The sequence below is a fragment of the Oncorhynchus keta genome, chromosome 37, assembly GCF_023373465.1.
Source record: "Oncorhynchus keta strain PuntledgeMale-10-30-2019 chromosome 37, Oket_V2, whole genome shotgun sequence".
Classification (NCBI taxonomy): Eukaryota; Metazoa; Chordata; class Actinopteri; order Salmoniformes; family Salmonidae; genus Oncorhynchus; species Oncorhynchus keta.
Window position 1 is genome coordinate 16,790,006 of NC_068457.1, and position 13,731 is coordinate 16,803,736.

Genomic DNA, 13,731 nt, shown 5'->3' on the forward strand with positions numbered 1-13,731 from the left:
TCCATACTGGGCCCTGTATCGGCGCCAGCCTGCCTGCTGACGGAGCCTTCGATGTGGAGGTACTCTAAAACCAGCCCCAGGTCAAGGATGCGGCCTGCTCCATCCTCCTCCGGATGGTCCTTCAGGCCCATGAATCTGTCACAAACATCCAGCTCTGGGCTGAGGCGTGACCCGGAGGACCACTCCCACCACTTCTACCCCCGTCTTACCGTGTCCATGGCATGAGTGCCTGAGAGAGAGAGGTAAAAGAGTGAGTTAAATGGAAGAGTATTTCAGTGAGTAAAGCCCAAGGACTAACTGAGATCCATTAGACAAGGCTAGACTTCAGTTGAAAAACAATAGGAGAGAATCCATGCTCATAAAATGTCTTGTTAAAGTTCGGCTCTCACGAGACATACATCTCCTACACACCTCTGGTGTCAGTAACCTGATGAGAAACTTCAACGGGCTTGACATTCAATATCCTTTAGTGAGGATAGGTAGACGGAGCTGTGAGCTTCACCCGAGAGAGAGAGAGAATAATTGAATATACTAAACTAATGATCCTCCATAAACCAATATTTGACACTTTTGGACAAATTGTACTGCAATAAATACAGACCTTGAAATACGCTCTGCGACAGACTGCTGTCTTAGGAAACATATGGGAAGTATTGTATGTTTTTATAGTAAAATAAGGCCATGTTTAGGCTACTTAAACACTGAACCTAATTTGTTTGTTGGATGTGACTAGCTGACCTGAGCCGAGCTCCCCAGCAGGGAACAGATTGGCTGAGACAAAGAGGGGTGCGTTCCTGGGGGTGCCCTGTCCTAATTAAGGGGTTCCCGCTCTTTTAGGGGGGCCAGCCATGGCGTGCAGCCTCTCACCCAGCCCACATCACAACACATCAATCTCAGGGGGAACAGAGGATGCTCTGTTTAAACACAAATAGCCGTTATGTGTTGGGCTAAGGCCTGACTCCCCCCGTGCTTCAGGAGAATATGGTTCCTCCCCTGGGGAAGAGTCTCTCGTTTGTACACTAAAGGACCAGGAAGTAAAAATCAATAGAGGCACTCAGGCCTCAATGGTAACCAATAGGGTGGCAGAATTTGATCACTTGCAAGTTGCAATTCGGAAATATTAGGTCTGCTCCTCGAAGATAGGGCACCGTGGTACTTGGGGAAGTATCCATTTCAATCCAGTCATTTCAGTATTGAAAAACCAATTCAATGGAAAAATCCTCACTTAAAATAAACGGCCATTTTCAATTCTTGAACAGAGGTTTCAATAGATCTCTTGTATTGTGAAATGGATTTGAAGATCCCAACCCAGATGGGCACTATAAACAACTGCATATTATAATATCACAAGAAATAACAGTCAAGTGTATAGCCCACAGCATCATCATTTAGCCATAACTGTGCAACAATGTGGTTATAGGGCATCATCACGTTAGCAGATACATCTGTTGAGTCTGCAGCCTCTAGCCTTTTAAAGTTACCTAAAACCTAATCCACATGTTTTCATGTCTGCTAAAATGTAACATCCCTTTAAAAGGTGTCGTGGTGGGGTGGGAGGATGGGAGTGTGCGCATACATGAAAGAGGGCTGCTTAGCAACATGGCCCAGGGTTGCTAGGCTGCAGCGGTTGAAAGAATGTCCCCTAAAAAGACAGAGCCAGAGCTGGAATAATTCTGTCCTTTGTGCACAAAGGAAGACCTGGGGAAGAGGGGCCGCTTAAGTGTGCCTGACTGACGGTCCCCAACAATACAACTGCCAGTTGCACTCAGGGTCACCTCCACTGCAGCCATTGTCGGGTTGATGCTCGGAGCGCCCGCCGCCTGTCCACAGCCGCACACACAGAAGGGGACTGGGTTGCTGTCGTCTAGGTGACGAGCCTCTGGAAGCAACAGTCCTCCTGATGAGATGCAGAACATGCAGTGGAGGGTGTCCGCCCTGCTCCGAGGCCTTAGCTCAGCATCTTTCAACACGTGTTCTCGCAGGGACTCCACCTAGTTACCTGTTAAGGAGAGAGACGGACGGCAGAGATTGGAAACAGACTTTGGCCACAAACCCCAGAGTCTCACAGAAGCTGCTTCAGACATGCAGACAATACAATGTCGGCTAGAAACCCCAAAAAGCCGTTACAGAAATCTTACGCCATGTAGCCTACAACCTTTTCCTTTCAATAACGTAGCTCATTATCAGTGACAGCAGAACTATCAAGCTGTGTGGACTATGATGCCATGCCTTGTTGGACAGCCGCCAGCCTCAACTGCCGTTTCATTCGATAGCATCTTTCAAACATCAGCCCAGAGTCCCTCCTAGTATTGGCGGTGCATTCATAGATTGAAGCACTGAAGCGTAGGCTAATGAATATGTAACACAGGGCTTTGGGCTGGGGGGCAGTGGTGTGTGAGATGGGGGTCTGGATTTTCCCTCCTTGGTTCTGGTGTTGGTGGCGAAGAGGGGGTGGCTGCCTGCAGAGTTGAATTATTTCCAAAGAAAAGGAAGGGTTGGGCCTGTTCAGCACTGGCTGGGAGGGATGAGGGCTTTGCTGCCATTAGCCAGGGCAACAGATGTCTTCTGGAACCGCAGGGGAACGAGAGCTATCTCTGGTCCTCCCCCTCCCACTCCCACTCCAAGGAGCCTGCTGCGCCCGGCCCCGCCAGACAGAGTCACGTGACACTAAAAGGGAGAACCTTTTCTTCGTCCTAAAAAAAATATCACAACATTGTCTCTTCCCCAACTCATCAGTAACACATCACTCATACGCCAGCACCCAGCCAGTGAGAATGTTTCTCGTACCTTCATCTCAGTGGGCCAGTTTTTCCAGTAATGTTCGTCCAAAAGTATTTTGAAGCAAAGCAATTAACAAATAATTTACCTTTTAAAACCAAACTATTGTCAAACTGGCCAAGTCTCCAATAGTCTCTTAGAATTCAGAACGAGGCTTAAACCACAGACATGAAGCTTAGTTTGATTCTCATTCACTTTCGGAGAGATTATTCTGTCAGAGAAAGTAAGAGGAAACAACTGTACTCCAGAATAACCTAATGGACAGAGTGAAGAGAAGAAAGCCTAAACAGAATAATACCCTAAAAACACTGGATTTGCTTACCAAGAAGACAGTAAATGTTCCTGAGTGGCCGAGTTAAGAGTTTTGACTTAAATCTGTTTGAAAATCTATGGCAAGACCTGAAAAGGGTCGTCTAGCAAAGATTACAGAATGAATGGGAAAATGTTGCACAGTCCAGGTGTGGAAAGCTGTACGAGAAAGACTCACAGCTGTAATCGCTACCGAAGGTGCTTCTACAAAGTACCGACTCGGTGTTGTGAACATTTATGTAAATTAGATTTCTGTATTTCATTTTCAATAAAAGTGAAAACATTTCCAAAAACTGGTTTTCACTTTGTCATGATGTGATATCGTGTGTAGATGGGTGAGAATTTGTTTATATTTCATCCATTGTGAAATCAGGCTGTAACAACAAAATGTGGAGTAATTCAAGGGGTATTTAGACTTTCGGAAGGCTCAGTATATCTCGGTCAAATTCAGACTTTCCCAATCGATTCTTTTCAGAAAGAAGTGTAGCATAACTTACTCCAACCTCCTCCTCACGATGTGTTATTTTTCACTAAACTGTAAAACCAGAATAAACTAAATGTTGAAACAAAAAATGTGCACAGTGAGCGTCTCATAACATACACCCTCTCGTGCTAAAAGTCCCTTAAAGAGGCTGTGAAAAGACATTTGCCCCAAAGCCCTGTGAGCCCTATAAGAAAGAGAAACCTGTCACCAGGTGTGGTGAGACAACATGTTCAAAGGTGACCACTCCACTGGTGAAGAGACATGCCCTTGGTCAAACATAAATCACTACACATTCCAAGGAAAAATAACACATGAAAGCCTAATTGGGTACAGCTAAATACTAACATATTTGATGTCATTACAAATGCTCATGGCAACTTGTTTTTGAAACCTGTTATAATTGTCAGAAGACATAAGCCTATTGAAATGCTGCATTGAAACAGACATGGTTTGATGGGAAAGATAGCCTAAATAGTTAGGCCTAATATCTCCACTTACCCTGACCTCAGCAGAACATCCAACGGCCAAACAAAGCAAACCTCCTTAGTAAAATGGCCTTAAGGAAATAGCTTGGTTCATTCCAGTATTAGAGAAAGCTTTTAGAAGTTCATAGATCCCCCGCTCAACAGATGTGAGCAAAAAATAAAGTATTTCACATTCCATACGCTTCCTACTCTTCAAAGCCAAAATCCAAGGATAGTGTGTTTACCATAAGGCACAGTTTTTCCCAAGAAAGCCAGGCAGGTTGAACAATGAGTGTCTCAACAGATGGAGCTACAATGTCGACCATTCCTCGGTTAGACACTGGCTGCCTGGCTCCACCAATGGGAGTGCAGTGACCTCACAATGAGACACACAAACGCAGGCGGGCAGGCGCATTTGAACCCAGTCTCCTATAGGCACGCGTAGACAGAGATATACACACACACACACCCTGTCACTCTGAAAGGGTCTTCCCCTGTGTGAGCAATGAATCAAAGAGGGGGTGTATGGTCAATAACAGAGGCACACAAAGGGACCCATGCAGGCAGCTGCAACATGAGGCTAAGCGCTGCTAGAACACAGGCCTGGGGTGAGGAACACCTGGCTAGCTGGGGAACTGCAGCAGCTCTAACCCCTTTGTTTTTGGCTTGGTTGGGGTGAGGGTCAGGGTTACACACTTCTACTGGGGTAAATCATGTTAAAAGCACTGCATGTCCTTACAGAGAATGCAAGAGGGGAGGGGAGAGTCGCAGTGGGGTGAAAGGGGACAGGATGGGCATGTAGGGTGGGCTGGAATGAGGATGAAAAGGGGGACTTCATTGTTCCGGGCAGCACACTTTAAAAGGGAAATGACTTGGAAGCACAAATAGTTAGTTTAGTTCCTGAACTTTAAGTTGGGATAAACACTGCATGTACGTAGGCTAGAGAAAACAAACAAGTTTAAATGGAGTTGGTGGCACTGGACAGAACTTTTTTTAATAAGCAAACGTAAAATGCTCCCAACTGTGACTTGTTTATCTGACACTCACATAAGTCACTGTTGGGACTGTGAGCATATCATAGTTGTGTTTTAGCACTCAGTATTACCTTGGGCTGTGTAATAGAACCACAGCAGCTGTGGAGAGCAGAGTAGCCCGGGCAGATGTTTGAGGGCTGGAGGCAAAAGAGTAAAGCTGGCCCATGGTACTGTATAACAGTCTAATAACATAGTAGACCAGGGATCAACTAGATTTCAGCCAAGGGCCAATACTTTCTGGAGCAGATGGTTGGAGGGCCAGAACAGAATTACAAATCATTTGTAGACTGCAAATGGCCCACAAGAAGTCCAAACAAATATGTTTGACTTTAACAATCATTACAAACCTTGCTTACATTTGAATACAATCAAATTTGGCCCGCCAGTTGGTGAACGCTGCCACTCTCAGTTACAGCGGCTTAGAGACCATCTGCCCCCTCGGCTTAAAGTAAACAGGTGTCTTTACGACATCTGCTGGAGGCCCACCAACATACTGTATAACATAGTCTAATAACACAGTAGCCCATTGACCATCAGCCACACTGTTACAGTGGCTTAGAGACCACCTGCCCACTCGACTTAAAGTAAACAGGTGTCTTCACGACAACTGCTGGAAGTTTACCTATACCCCGATTTGCATTCTCAGACAGCCACAAATAGCTGGCATTCCTCAAAATGGAAGGTCATCTTCAACACAGCACTCCAAACACCACACAGTTTCAAAGGTTAGATGAAGATTTGGTTACAAATGTTTTTTCAACAGTAATAGGCCTAGGACAATAGGACTGAAGTACGCAAATGAGGGTTAAAAAGGTTAAGTAGTGAAGTAGAGTCAGGGACACTTACTAGAAGACACTGCGCTACCAGTGTCAAAAGGAGCAGAAGGGGGCCGTGTAGCCACTGTCATAGAATTAGGAATTAGAATAGTAATTTAATAGCATCTCTATGGCCCCTGTGCTCTCTAACCTTTTATTTGACCCCGCTGGCTTTTCAGTTACAAGGGTCACGTCACCACTGACCTCCAGCCATCTCAGTCAACATACACATGTTCAGTAGGCACAAAAAATGAGGAAAGTTGAGAAAATATTTAGGAAATTATTTTGCCCTAATCATTTTTTTTTTTAAAAAGGCTTAATAATTGTGTCCCTTTATTTACTTTTGACCACTGACCAGTAATGACTTCTATTGACAGGTGGCCTCCAGCCTTGGCAGAGAGGGCCAGGTCGGTGAGGAGCAGCAGCAGGAGTGTTGTGGTCCATGGGGCCAGGTTGAGGACCTGGAGGCAGGCAGGAGAAAGGGAGAGACCCTCATGGGACAGACCAGCTGTTGGGCCATGCAAACCCATTGCCCAGGCCAGACAACTCCCCAGCCCAATTATGGTGACTTCTGTTTAAAAAAAAAACATCTTTCACGAGGCCTCCATGCTCATGTCTGGGGTGCAGGTGCCCCTCTCTCTTACAGCTGAATGGACCAGAAGAGACGGTGGGACACGTGCAAGCTGGCCTGGGTAACACACACGGGGCCCGATTTGATCTATATCGCTAAATGTCTAACTTAAAAAGCACAAGAAATTCACTCACCAGTGGTAGGTAGCCAAGTTCGCGACATTAAAATCAGCAGCACTCATTTGGTGGTCCTTACATGCTCTAGTCTACGGTGCCCACAGCTGCTGGGCGTGGCATTCGACACAAAGTTGACAAGCTGAAATGTAAAAATAATTGACAGCTGCAAAATGATAACGTCGTTGTCGGTTACCGAACTAGTTAGCTAGCGTTGACAGGATTAGACCGCCTGCAGCATTCCTGCTTCCTTTTGAAGTTCGACGTGTAATTCATACCGACATCATGATAGTCAGAACCACCAGTAACATCGTCCAAGCTAGCTACATACAAACGGCTAGTCAAATTTAATGCACTTGTATATGTGGCTCAAACTTGAAAATGTCTGATCATGAAACGAACCTTTGTCATGATGCAGTTCACCTGCTGATGCTTGACATAAACATCCGGCTCGAGTTGTCTGGGAGGAGGCTAGAGCAGGCAGGCTAGAGCTAGGAGCAGTGCGTGGTACAGGGTCATCTTGTGGTGAGCTGACAGATGTACAAGGAGTCTTTACTTGAAGATAAATTCATTAAAATGGGTTAAATTATGGAAACGTCATGCAACATTTACTTGGGGTTCTTTTACATGGTTTGTATAAATGTTACCATATTTGGAACACTTAAAATACAATAACTCCATAATGTTTCTTAGGCTCAGATTAATTTGATATTCAGACATTCGATTTGTTTACAGACCCATTTATTTCACACAATAGAGAAGACTGAACGCTTTGTTAAAGGTTTACAAAACTACCTCACACAATTTAGTAAATTACTTAGGATTTTATTCAATGGAAAAAAGACCTTGAGGAAAATACAACAATTCCCATAATACACAGAGGACATAAATTAGAGTAGCATGGTAGAAACACTTGAGGAAAACATGTCACCTGGGCAGCAGAGAACCTTGTCACTGTGTTGCAACGTTGCCACAGCCAAGGGCACACTGCTGTGTTATCCAGGAAAATCAGTGATTTAAACTCAGAATTCTGTCATTTTTGAAAAGTGAATGAACAGAGGTCAAGGGTTATTCCTGTACATGAACCTCCAAATGATACAAAGCTAAAAAAAAAGGGATTATTGCCCTAAAATAAACCATAAATATTTATATTGATGCACATTGGTTTAACAAAACATTGCCTCTGTAAACAATTAACATAATGTGTGCATTAACCTTTATAAACCACTGCAGCCGCATCATTTTAAGGGTAATAAAAATGACAGAAACAAACGAAGGAGTTAAAAATGTAAATCGGTACTTTCTGTAGTGGTTTGTAACACTTAAAATATGTGACTTATGCCATCTTGGCATGGCACCGCGTTTCACAGATTTGCAGAGGAGAAAGCATCTCATTTCTATATTCTTACAGCGTTGCGTTCCTTAGAGGCCTGGAATCATCACACCCAAACAGGATGTGACTGTCCACTGTAAGAGGGTCAAGCTTTGGAGGGACATGTGATAGAAACATTATGATTTCCATTCTTGAAAAAAAGTTTGTCCATACAAAGAATCTAACCAGGGTGCCAGTCTAGCTCCTTGCTGCTGCTTCAGACTGGCACCCAGGCTAACCAAGAAACATTAGGACAAACAAGTGCAGTCCCATTTTTCACTCGTTGGATCGAGGGGCAAAAGGAAAACAAAACAATTAAAACCAGGAGCTGCTGGGGTTTGGAAAGGCTTCTAGGTTGTTGTCGTGTTGCTTCAATCCATAGCATACTACTGCCTGGACTGGGACAGACTGTACAAAACAAAATGTCCCCTTCTGCCCTCAGAGTCAAGATACTAAAATAATGCAGACAAGCTGAGGGGGTGAAGCTACCAGGCTATGGTGGTCTGTTGGTATTAAAGAGTCCAACATGGAAATACAACAATTTCACAAATGTATCAAAATGGGGACCATGCTGCTTCATAATAGGTTTTACATGGAATAATTCAATCTCACTCAAATGTCAGATTTTGATACATTTCCTGTAGGAGTTATGAGCAAAACCTAAAGCATTTGTCACAACAGATTGTACAAGTAGCAACAAACGTAAACCTGAATTCAGTGGAGGGGCCCATTAAAATGAAAAACAAATCGAACCTGTGTTTGCTGATACATTTGGATATGTTGTGGATTTTAAATCTTCATCTACAAATCTTTAAGGTATATTTAATCTTGACACTTGTTCCATTGAATACCCTGGTCATCATGCTACCAAATGGTGGGTCAAAGTCATGACTCATGACCAAGACGGTTCTCTAGAGTCTACTGTACATATCAACCCATTCACAGTTTACCCAACACGACCAAGGAGAGGCAATGTGGCACGTTAAAGTTGAGGGAGGCTGGAAAAGACCCTCAGGAGTATATGGGACTGGAAAGGCCCCTATAAGGTTGCAGTGTCCTATTAAGGGTTAAGTCGACATCTTTGATGAAACTTCTCTCCACACTTTAACCCTGTTTGAACCCTTATCAAGAGGAAGGCCAGAGTGAAAGAGAGACAAAAGTTACATTTTCAATGTCAAGCACGACCCATTTGAAAATGTACCCATGTGGTGGCAACGGCATGTCAGTCCGAGGAACTGATCTAAGAAACTCAACACAGAGGTTGACCTGAACTTGACCTGGACTAAACACAATAACAAACTACTGTATGACCTTTCACCTGTCTGGTGCTATAAGCTTCCCTTCCTCGGCAACATTCTCTTTCATCCTTTTCCATCCTCCTCTGTCACACAACACATCCCCCTCTCTTTTCTTCCAATAGACACACATTAACATCTACTAGTGTTTTGAATAAGTCGGGCTCAGATCCCTACTCCCACTGGTGCAGGAGGTAAGGGAAGGCTCTAGTAGGGTTTGGGGGCAGGAACCCAGAAAAGCTGATGACGTCTGTTGTCAGAGCAGAGTGGCCAATGGGCATGATGACAGCACTACCAACTGACAAACAAACACAGTCCCATCAACCTATAGGGACCCCGTGGCCTCCCCTTCATGATTTCAGTCCGTTTATCATGCAATTGTCTTTACTTATTTGAAACCGGTGATATTTAGGTATCGCGCCGCCTCAGAGCTCAGTGAAGCTCGATACTCCAGTTGTACGTCAAGTTCAAGATCGTCATGAGTCATCATTATGGTGGTAATAAACCGAGGGGTGCTGTCTTCATGCTGCTGGGTGTGTGTGTGTACACTACCAGCTAAGCAGAGAGGTACGGCCCAGGGTCATGAAGTAGACCTGGCTGGAACCTCCAGAGCGCACCGACGCAAAGAACACCTGCAGGACATAAACAGTGAGAGAGAGAGTGTGAGCAAGAGAGTGTGAGCGAGAGAGTGAGAGAGAGGGATCTTTATCAACATTGATGAACATCTATGCAAGTAACCAAAGTGTGTGTTGTACGCATAACTCACCTTGTCATTCCTCTCACACAAGAACTTGAGTCTCTGGGCTCTCTTGTGCATGAAGACCCCGTCCAGGTGTCCTGTCTCCACAGACCTGATCTCTATGGCCTTCTCCCCCCAGCCCATGATCTGGTTGGACCTAATGTAGGCTACACACACAGATGGACAATCAAGTTATTAAGAAAGTGTGTGTGAGTGTTTATTGAAAACTACTATGTACTTAAATTAAAGGTTGAAAACTTAGTTTCACCACAAGCCACTCCTGTGTGTCTTAAACAGGTTTAACATGTGTGTACAGTGCATTCGGAAAGTATTCAGACCACTTCACTCTTTGAAAATGTTGTTACGTTACAGCCTTATTCAAAAATGGATTAAATAAAATGTTAAACTACACACAATACCCCATAATGAAAAAGCAAAAACAAGTTACACATATTTGCTAATTTATTTAAAAATGAACACGTTATTTACATAATTATTCAGACCCCTTACTATGAGACTCGAAATTGAGCTCAGGTGCATCCTGTTTCCACTTGATCAACCTTGAGATGTTTCTAAAACTTGGGAGTCCACCTGTGGTAAATTAAATTGTAGGGCATGATTTGGAGAGGTCGATCGATTAGGATTTTTCAACACTGATACAACTTATCGGAGGACCAAAAAAAGCTGATACAGATTTTATATATGTAATAATGACAATTACAACAATAGTGGGTGAACACTTATTTTAACTTAATATAATACATTAATAAAATCAATTTAGTCTCAAATAAATAATGAGACCTGTTGAATTTGTTTTAAATAATGCAAAAACACTGTTGAAGAAGAAAGTAAAAGTGCAATATGTGTCATGTAAGAAAGCTACCGTTTAAGTTCCTTGCTCAGAACATATGAAAGCTGGCGGTTCCTTTTAACACGAGTCTTCAATATTCCCAGGTAAGAAGTTTTAGGTTGTAGTTATTGGAATTATAGGAATATTTCTCTCTAGAACATTTGTATTTCATTAACCTTTGACTATTGGATGTTCTTATAGGCACTTTAGTATTGCCAGCCTAATCTCGGGAGTTGATAGGCTTGAAGTCATAAACAGCGCTGTGCTTCAAGCATTGCGAAGAGCTGCTGGCAAACGCAGGAAAGTGCTGTTTGAATGAATGCTTACGAGCCTGCAGATTGCTCTATCAAATCATAGACTTAATTATAATATAATAATACAAAGAAATACGAGCTTAGGTCATTTAATATGGTCATATCCGGAAACTCTCATTTTGAAAACAAAACATTATTTCTGTGAAATACGGAACCGCTCCGTATGTTATCGAACGGGTGGCATCCATAAGTCTAAATATTGCTGTTACATTGCACAACATTCAATGTTATGTCATAATTATGTAAAATTCGGGCAAATCAATTACGGTCTTTGTTAGGAAGAAATGGTCTTCACACAGTTCGCAACGAGCCAGACAGCCCAAACTGTTGCATATACCCTGACTCTGCTTGCACAGAACGCAAGAAAAGTGACACACTTTTCCTCATTAATATTGCCTGCTAAAATGGATGTCCTTTAACTAAATATGCAGGAGAAGCTAGTTAAACTAGTAATATCATCAACCATGTGTAGTTAACTAGTGATTATGTTAAGATTGATTGGTTTTTATAAGATACGTTTAATGCTAGCAACTTACCGTGGCTCCTTGCTGCACTCGCGTAACAGGTGGTCAAGCCTGCCAGGCAGTCTCCTCATGGAGTGCAATGTAATCGGCCATAATCGGCGACCAAAAAAATGCAGATTACAGATTGTTATGAAAACTTGAAATCGGCCCTAATTAATCAGCCATTCCGATTAATCAGTCGAACTAACACACACCTGTCTATATAAAGGTCCCACAGTTGACCATAGAAAGAAACACAGCCACAAGGTCGAAGGAATTGTCCACAGAGCTACGAGACCGGACTGTGTCGAGGCACAGATCTGAGGAAGTGTACCAAAAAATGTCTTCAGCATTGAAGAACACAGTGGCCTCCATCATTCTTAAATAGAAGTTTGGAACCACCAAGACTCTTCCTAGAGCTGTCTGCCCGACCAAATCGGGGGAGAAGGGCCTTGGTCAGGGAGGTGACCAAGAACCTGATGGTGACTCTGACAGAGTTCCTCTGTGGCGATGGGATAGCCTTTCAGAAGGACAACCATCTCTGCAGCACTCCACCAATCAGGCCTTTATGGTAGAGTGGTCAGACGGAAGCCACTCCTCAGTAAAAGGCACATGACAGCCCGTTTGGAGTTAGCATAAAGGCACCTAAAGGAGTCATACCATGAGAAACAAGATTCTCTGGTCTGGCGAAACCAAGATTAAACTCTTTGGCCTGAATGCCAAGCGTCACGTCTGGAGTAAACCTGACACCATCCCTACAATGAAGCGTGGTGGTGGCAGCATCATGCTGTGGGGATGTTTTTCAGCAGCAGGCACTGGGAGACTAGTCAGGATCGAGGGAAAGATGAACAGAGCAATGTACAGGGAGATCCTTGTTTCAAAGTGCTCAGGACCTCAAACTGGGACGAAGGACAACGACCCTAAGCACACAGCCAAGACAATGCAGGAGTGGCTTCAGGACAAGTCTCAATGTCCTTGAGTGGCCCAGCTAGAGCCCGGACTTGAATAGCTCTGGAGAGACCTGAAAATAGCGGTACAGCAACACTCCCCATCCAACCTGACAGAGTGTTGGATGATCTGCAGAGAAGAATAGGAGAAACTCCCCAAATACAGGTGTGCCAAGCATGTAGCGTTATACCCAAGAAGACTCGAGGCTGTAATCACTGCCAAAGGTGCTTCAACAAAGTACTGAGTCCAGGATCTGAATGCTTATGTAAATGTAATATCAGTTTAGTATTTTTAATAAATCTGCAAAAATATCTAAAAACCTGTTTTGCTTTTTCATTGTAGGGTATCGTGTGTTGATTGAGGGACTTGACAAATTGTTTTTAACCCATTTTAGAATAATGCTGTAGCGTAACAAAATGTGGAAAGGGTGAAGGGTCTGAATACTTTCCGAATGCACCGTATGTGCGTCCCAGTGTGAGTGTTACGTACCCACTGAGGTGGGCATCTCGCCCCACTGCAGCACCACGTCTTTGGTGATGCGTCCATAGGTGTTAACGTAGACACCCTCGTCCTCGTAACACACCAGCAGCTCAATACCATCCGTGTTGGGCAGGATGATGATGGCATGGGACTGGATATTGGTCTGGATCTGAAGGGAGAGGAAGGGTAGAGTGGGAGGAAGAGTCGGAGGGAGGAGAGCAAACAGAGACAAAGACAAAAAAGGTTAGTCTCGAGTCGTATTCATAAAGAACTTAGCTGAAGAAAAAAGCTGCTGAAACAAGGACTACCTGTATTTGCCCAATAAGAAAGACTTGTTTTCGCTTTCCGTTGAAAAATGTTTTTGATACAGTGTGACCTAATGAATATGCCCCCATATACATGGGCTGAATCTCAAACCAAAGACTTGGCCCTTACGTCCTTTATCAAGTGGCCACTTGCGGTTGGGTTCGAAGAGTGATCACTCGAGTCTGTCAGTGTTTTGGCCAAAATGAGCATTGAGACGACACACACGCGATGTCCCAACTGCAACTTATCTAAGTCCATTTGCGAGTATTGTCGCCCGCGACCTGTCTTGCAGCATG

At 43.8% G+C, this 13,731-nt stretch overlaps 1 protein-coding gene and 1 long non-coding RNA gene across 8 annotated transcripts in view; both read right to left on the reverse strand.

The window, feature by feature from the left end:
• LOC127916689 (uncharacterized) lies at positions 1-7,077 on the reverse strand. The gene is made up of 3 exons (XR_008095538.1): positions 6,650-7,077; positions 1,776-1,999; positions 1-229 (listed from the first exon to the last, which is right to left on the reverse strand). It is a non-coding gene; the product is annotated as an uncharacterized LOC127916689 (long non-coding RNA).
• Positions 7,078-7,432: 355 nt separating this feature from the next.
• Positions 7,433-13,731, reverse strand: part of LOC118376579 (mitogen-activated protein kinase kinase kinase kinase 4-like) — a 57,744-nt gene continuing 51,445 nt past the window's right edge. For all 7 annotated transcript variants that reach the window (XM_052499268.1, XM_052499275.1, XM_052499272.1 and 4 more), the window contains 3 exons: positions 13,139-13,298; positions 10,062-10,201; positions 7,433-9,927 (listed from right to left, as the gene is read on the reverse strand). In XM_052499268.1, coding sequence (XP_052355228.1) covers positions 9,844-9,927; positions 10,062-10,201; positions 13,139-13,298 — 384 coding nt within the window. In that variant the 3' untranslated portion in view covers positions 7,433-9,843. The remainder of the gene's footprint in view (positions 9,928-10,061; positions 10,202-13,138; positions 13,299-13,731) is intronic.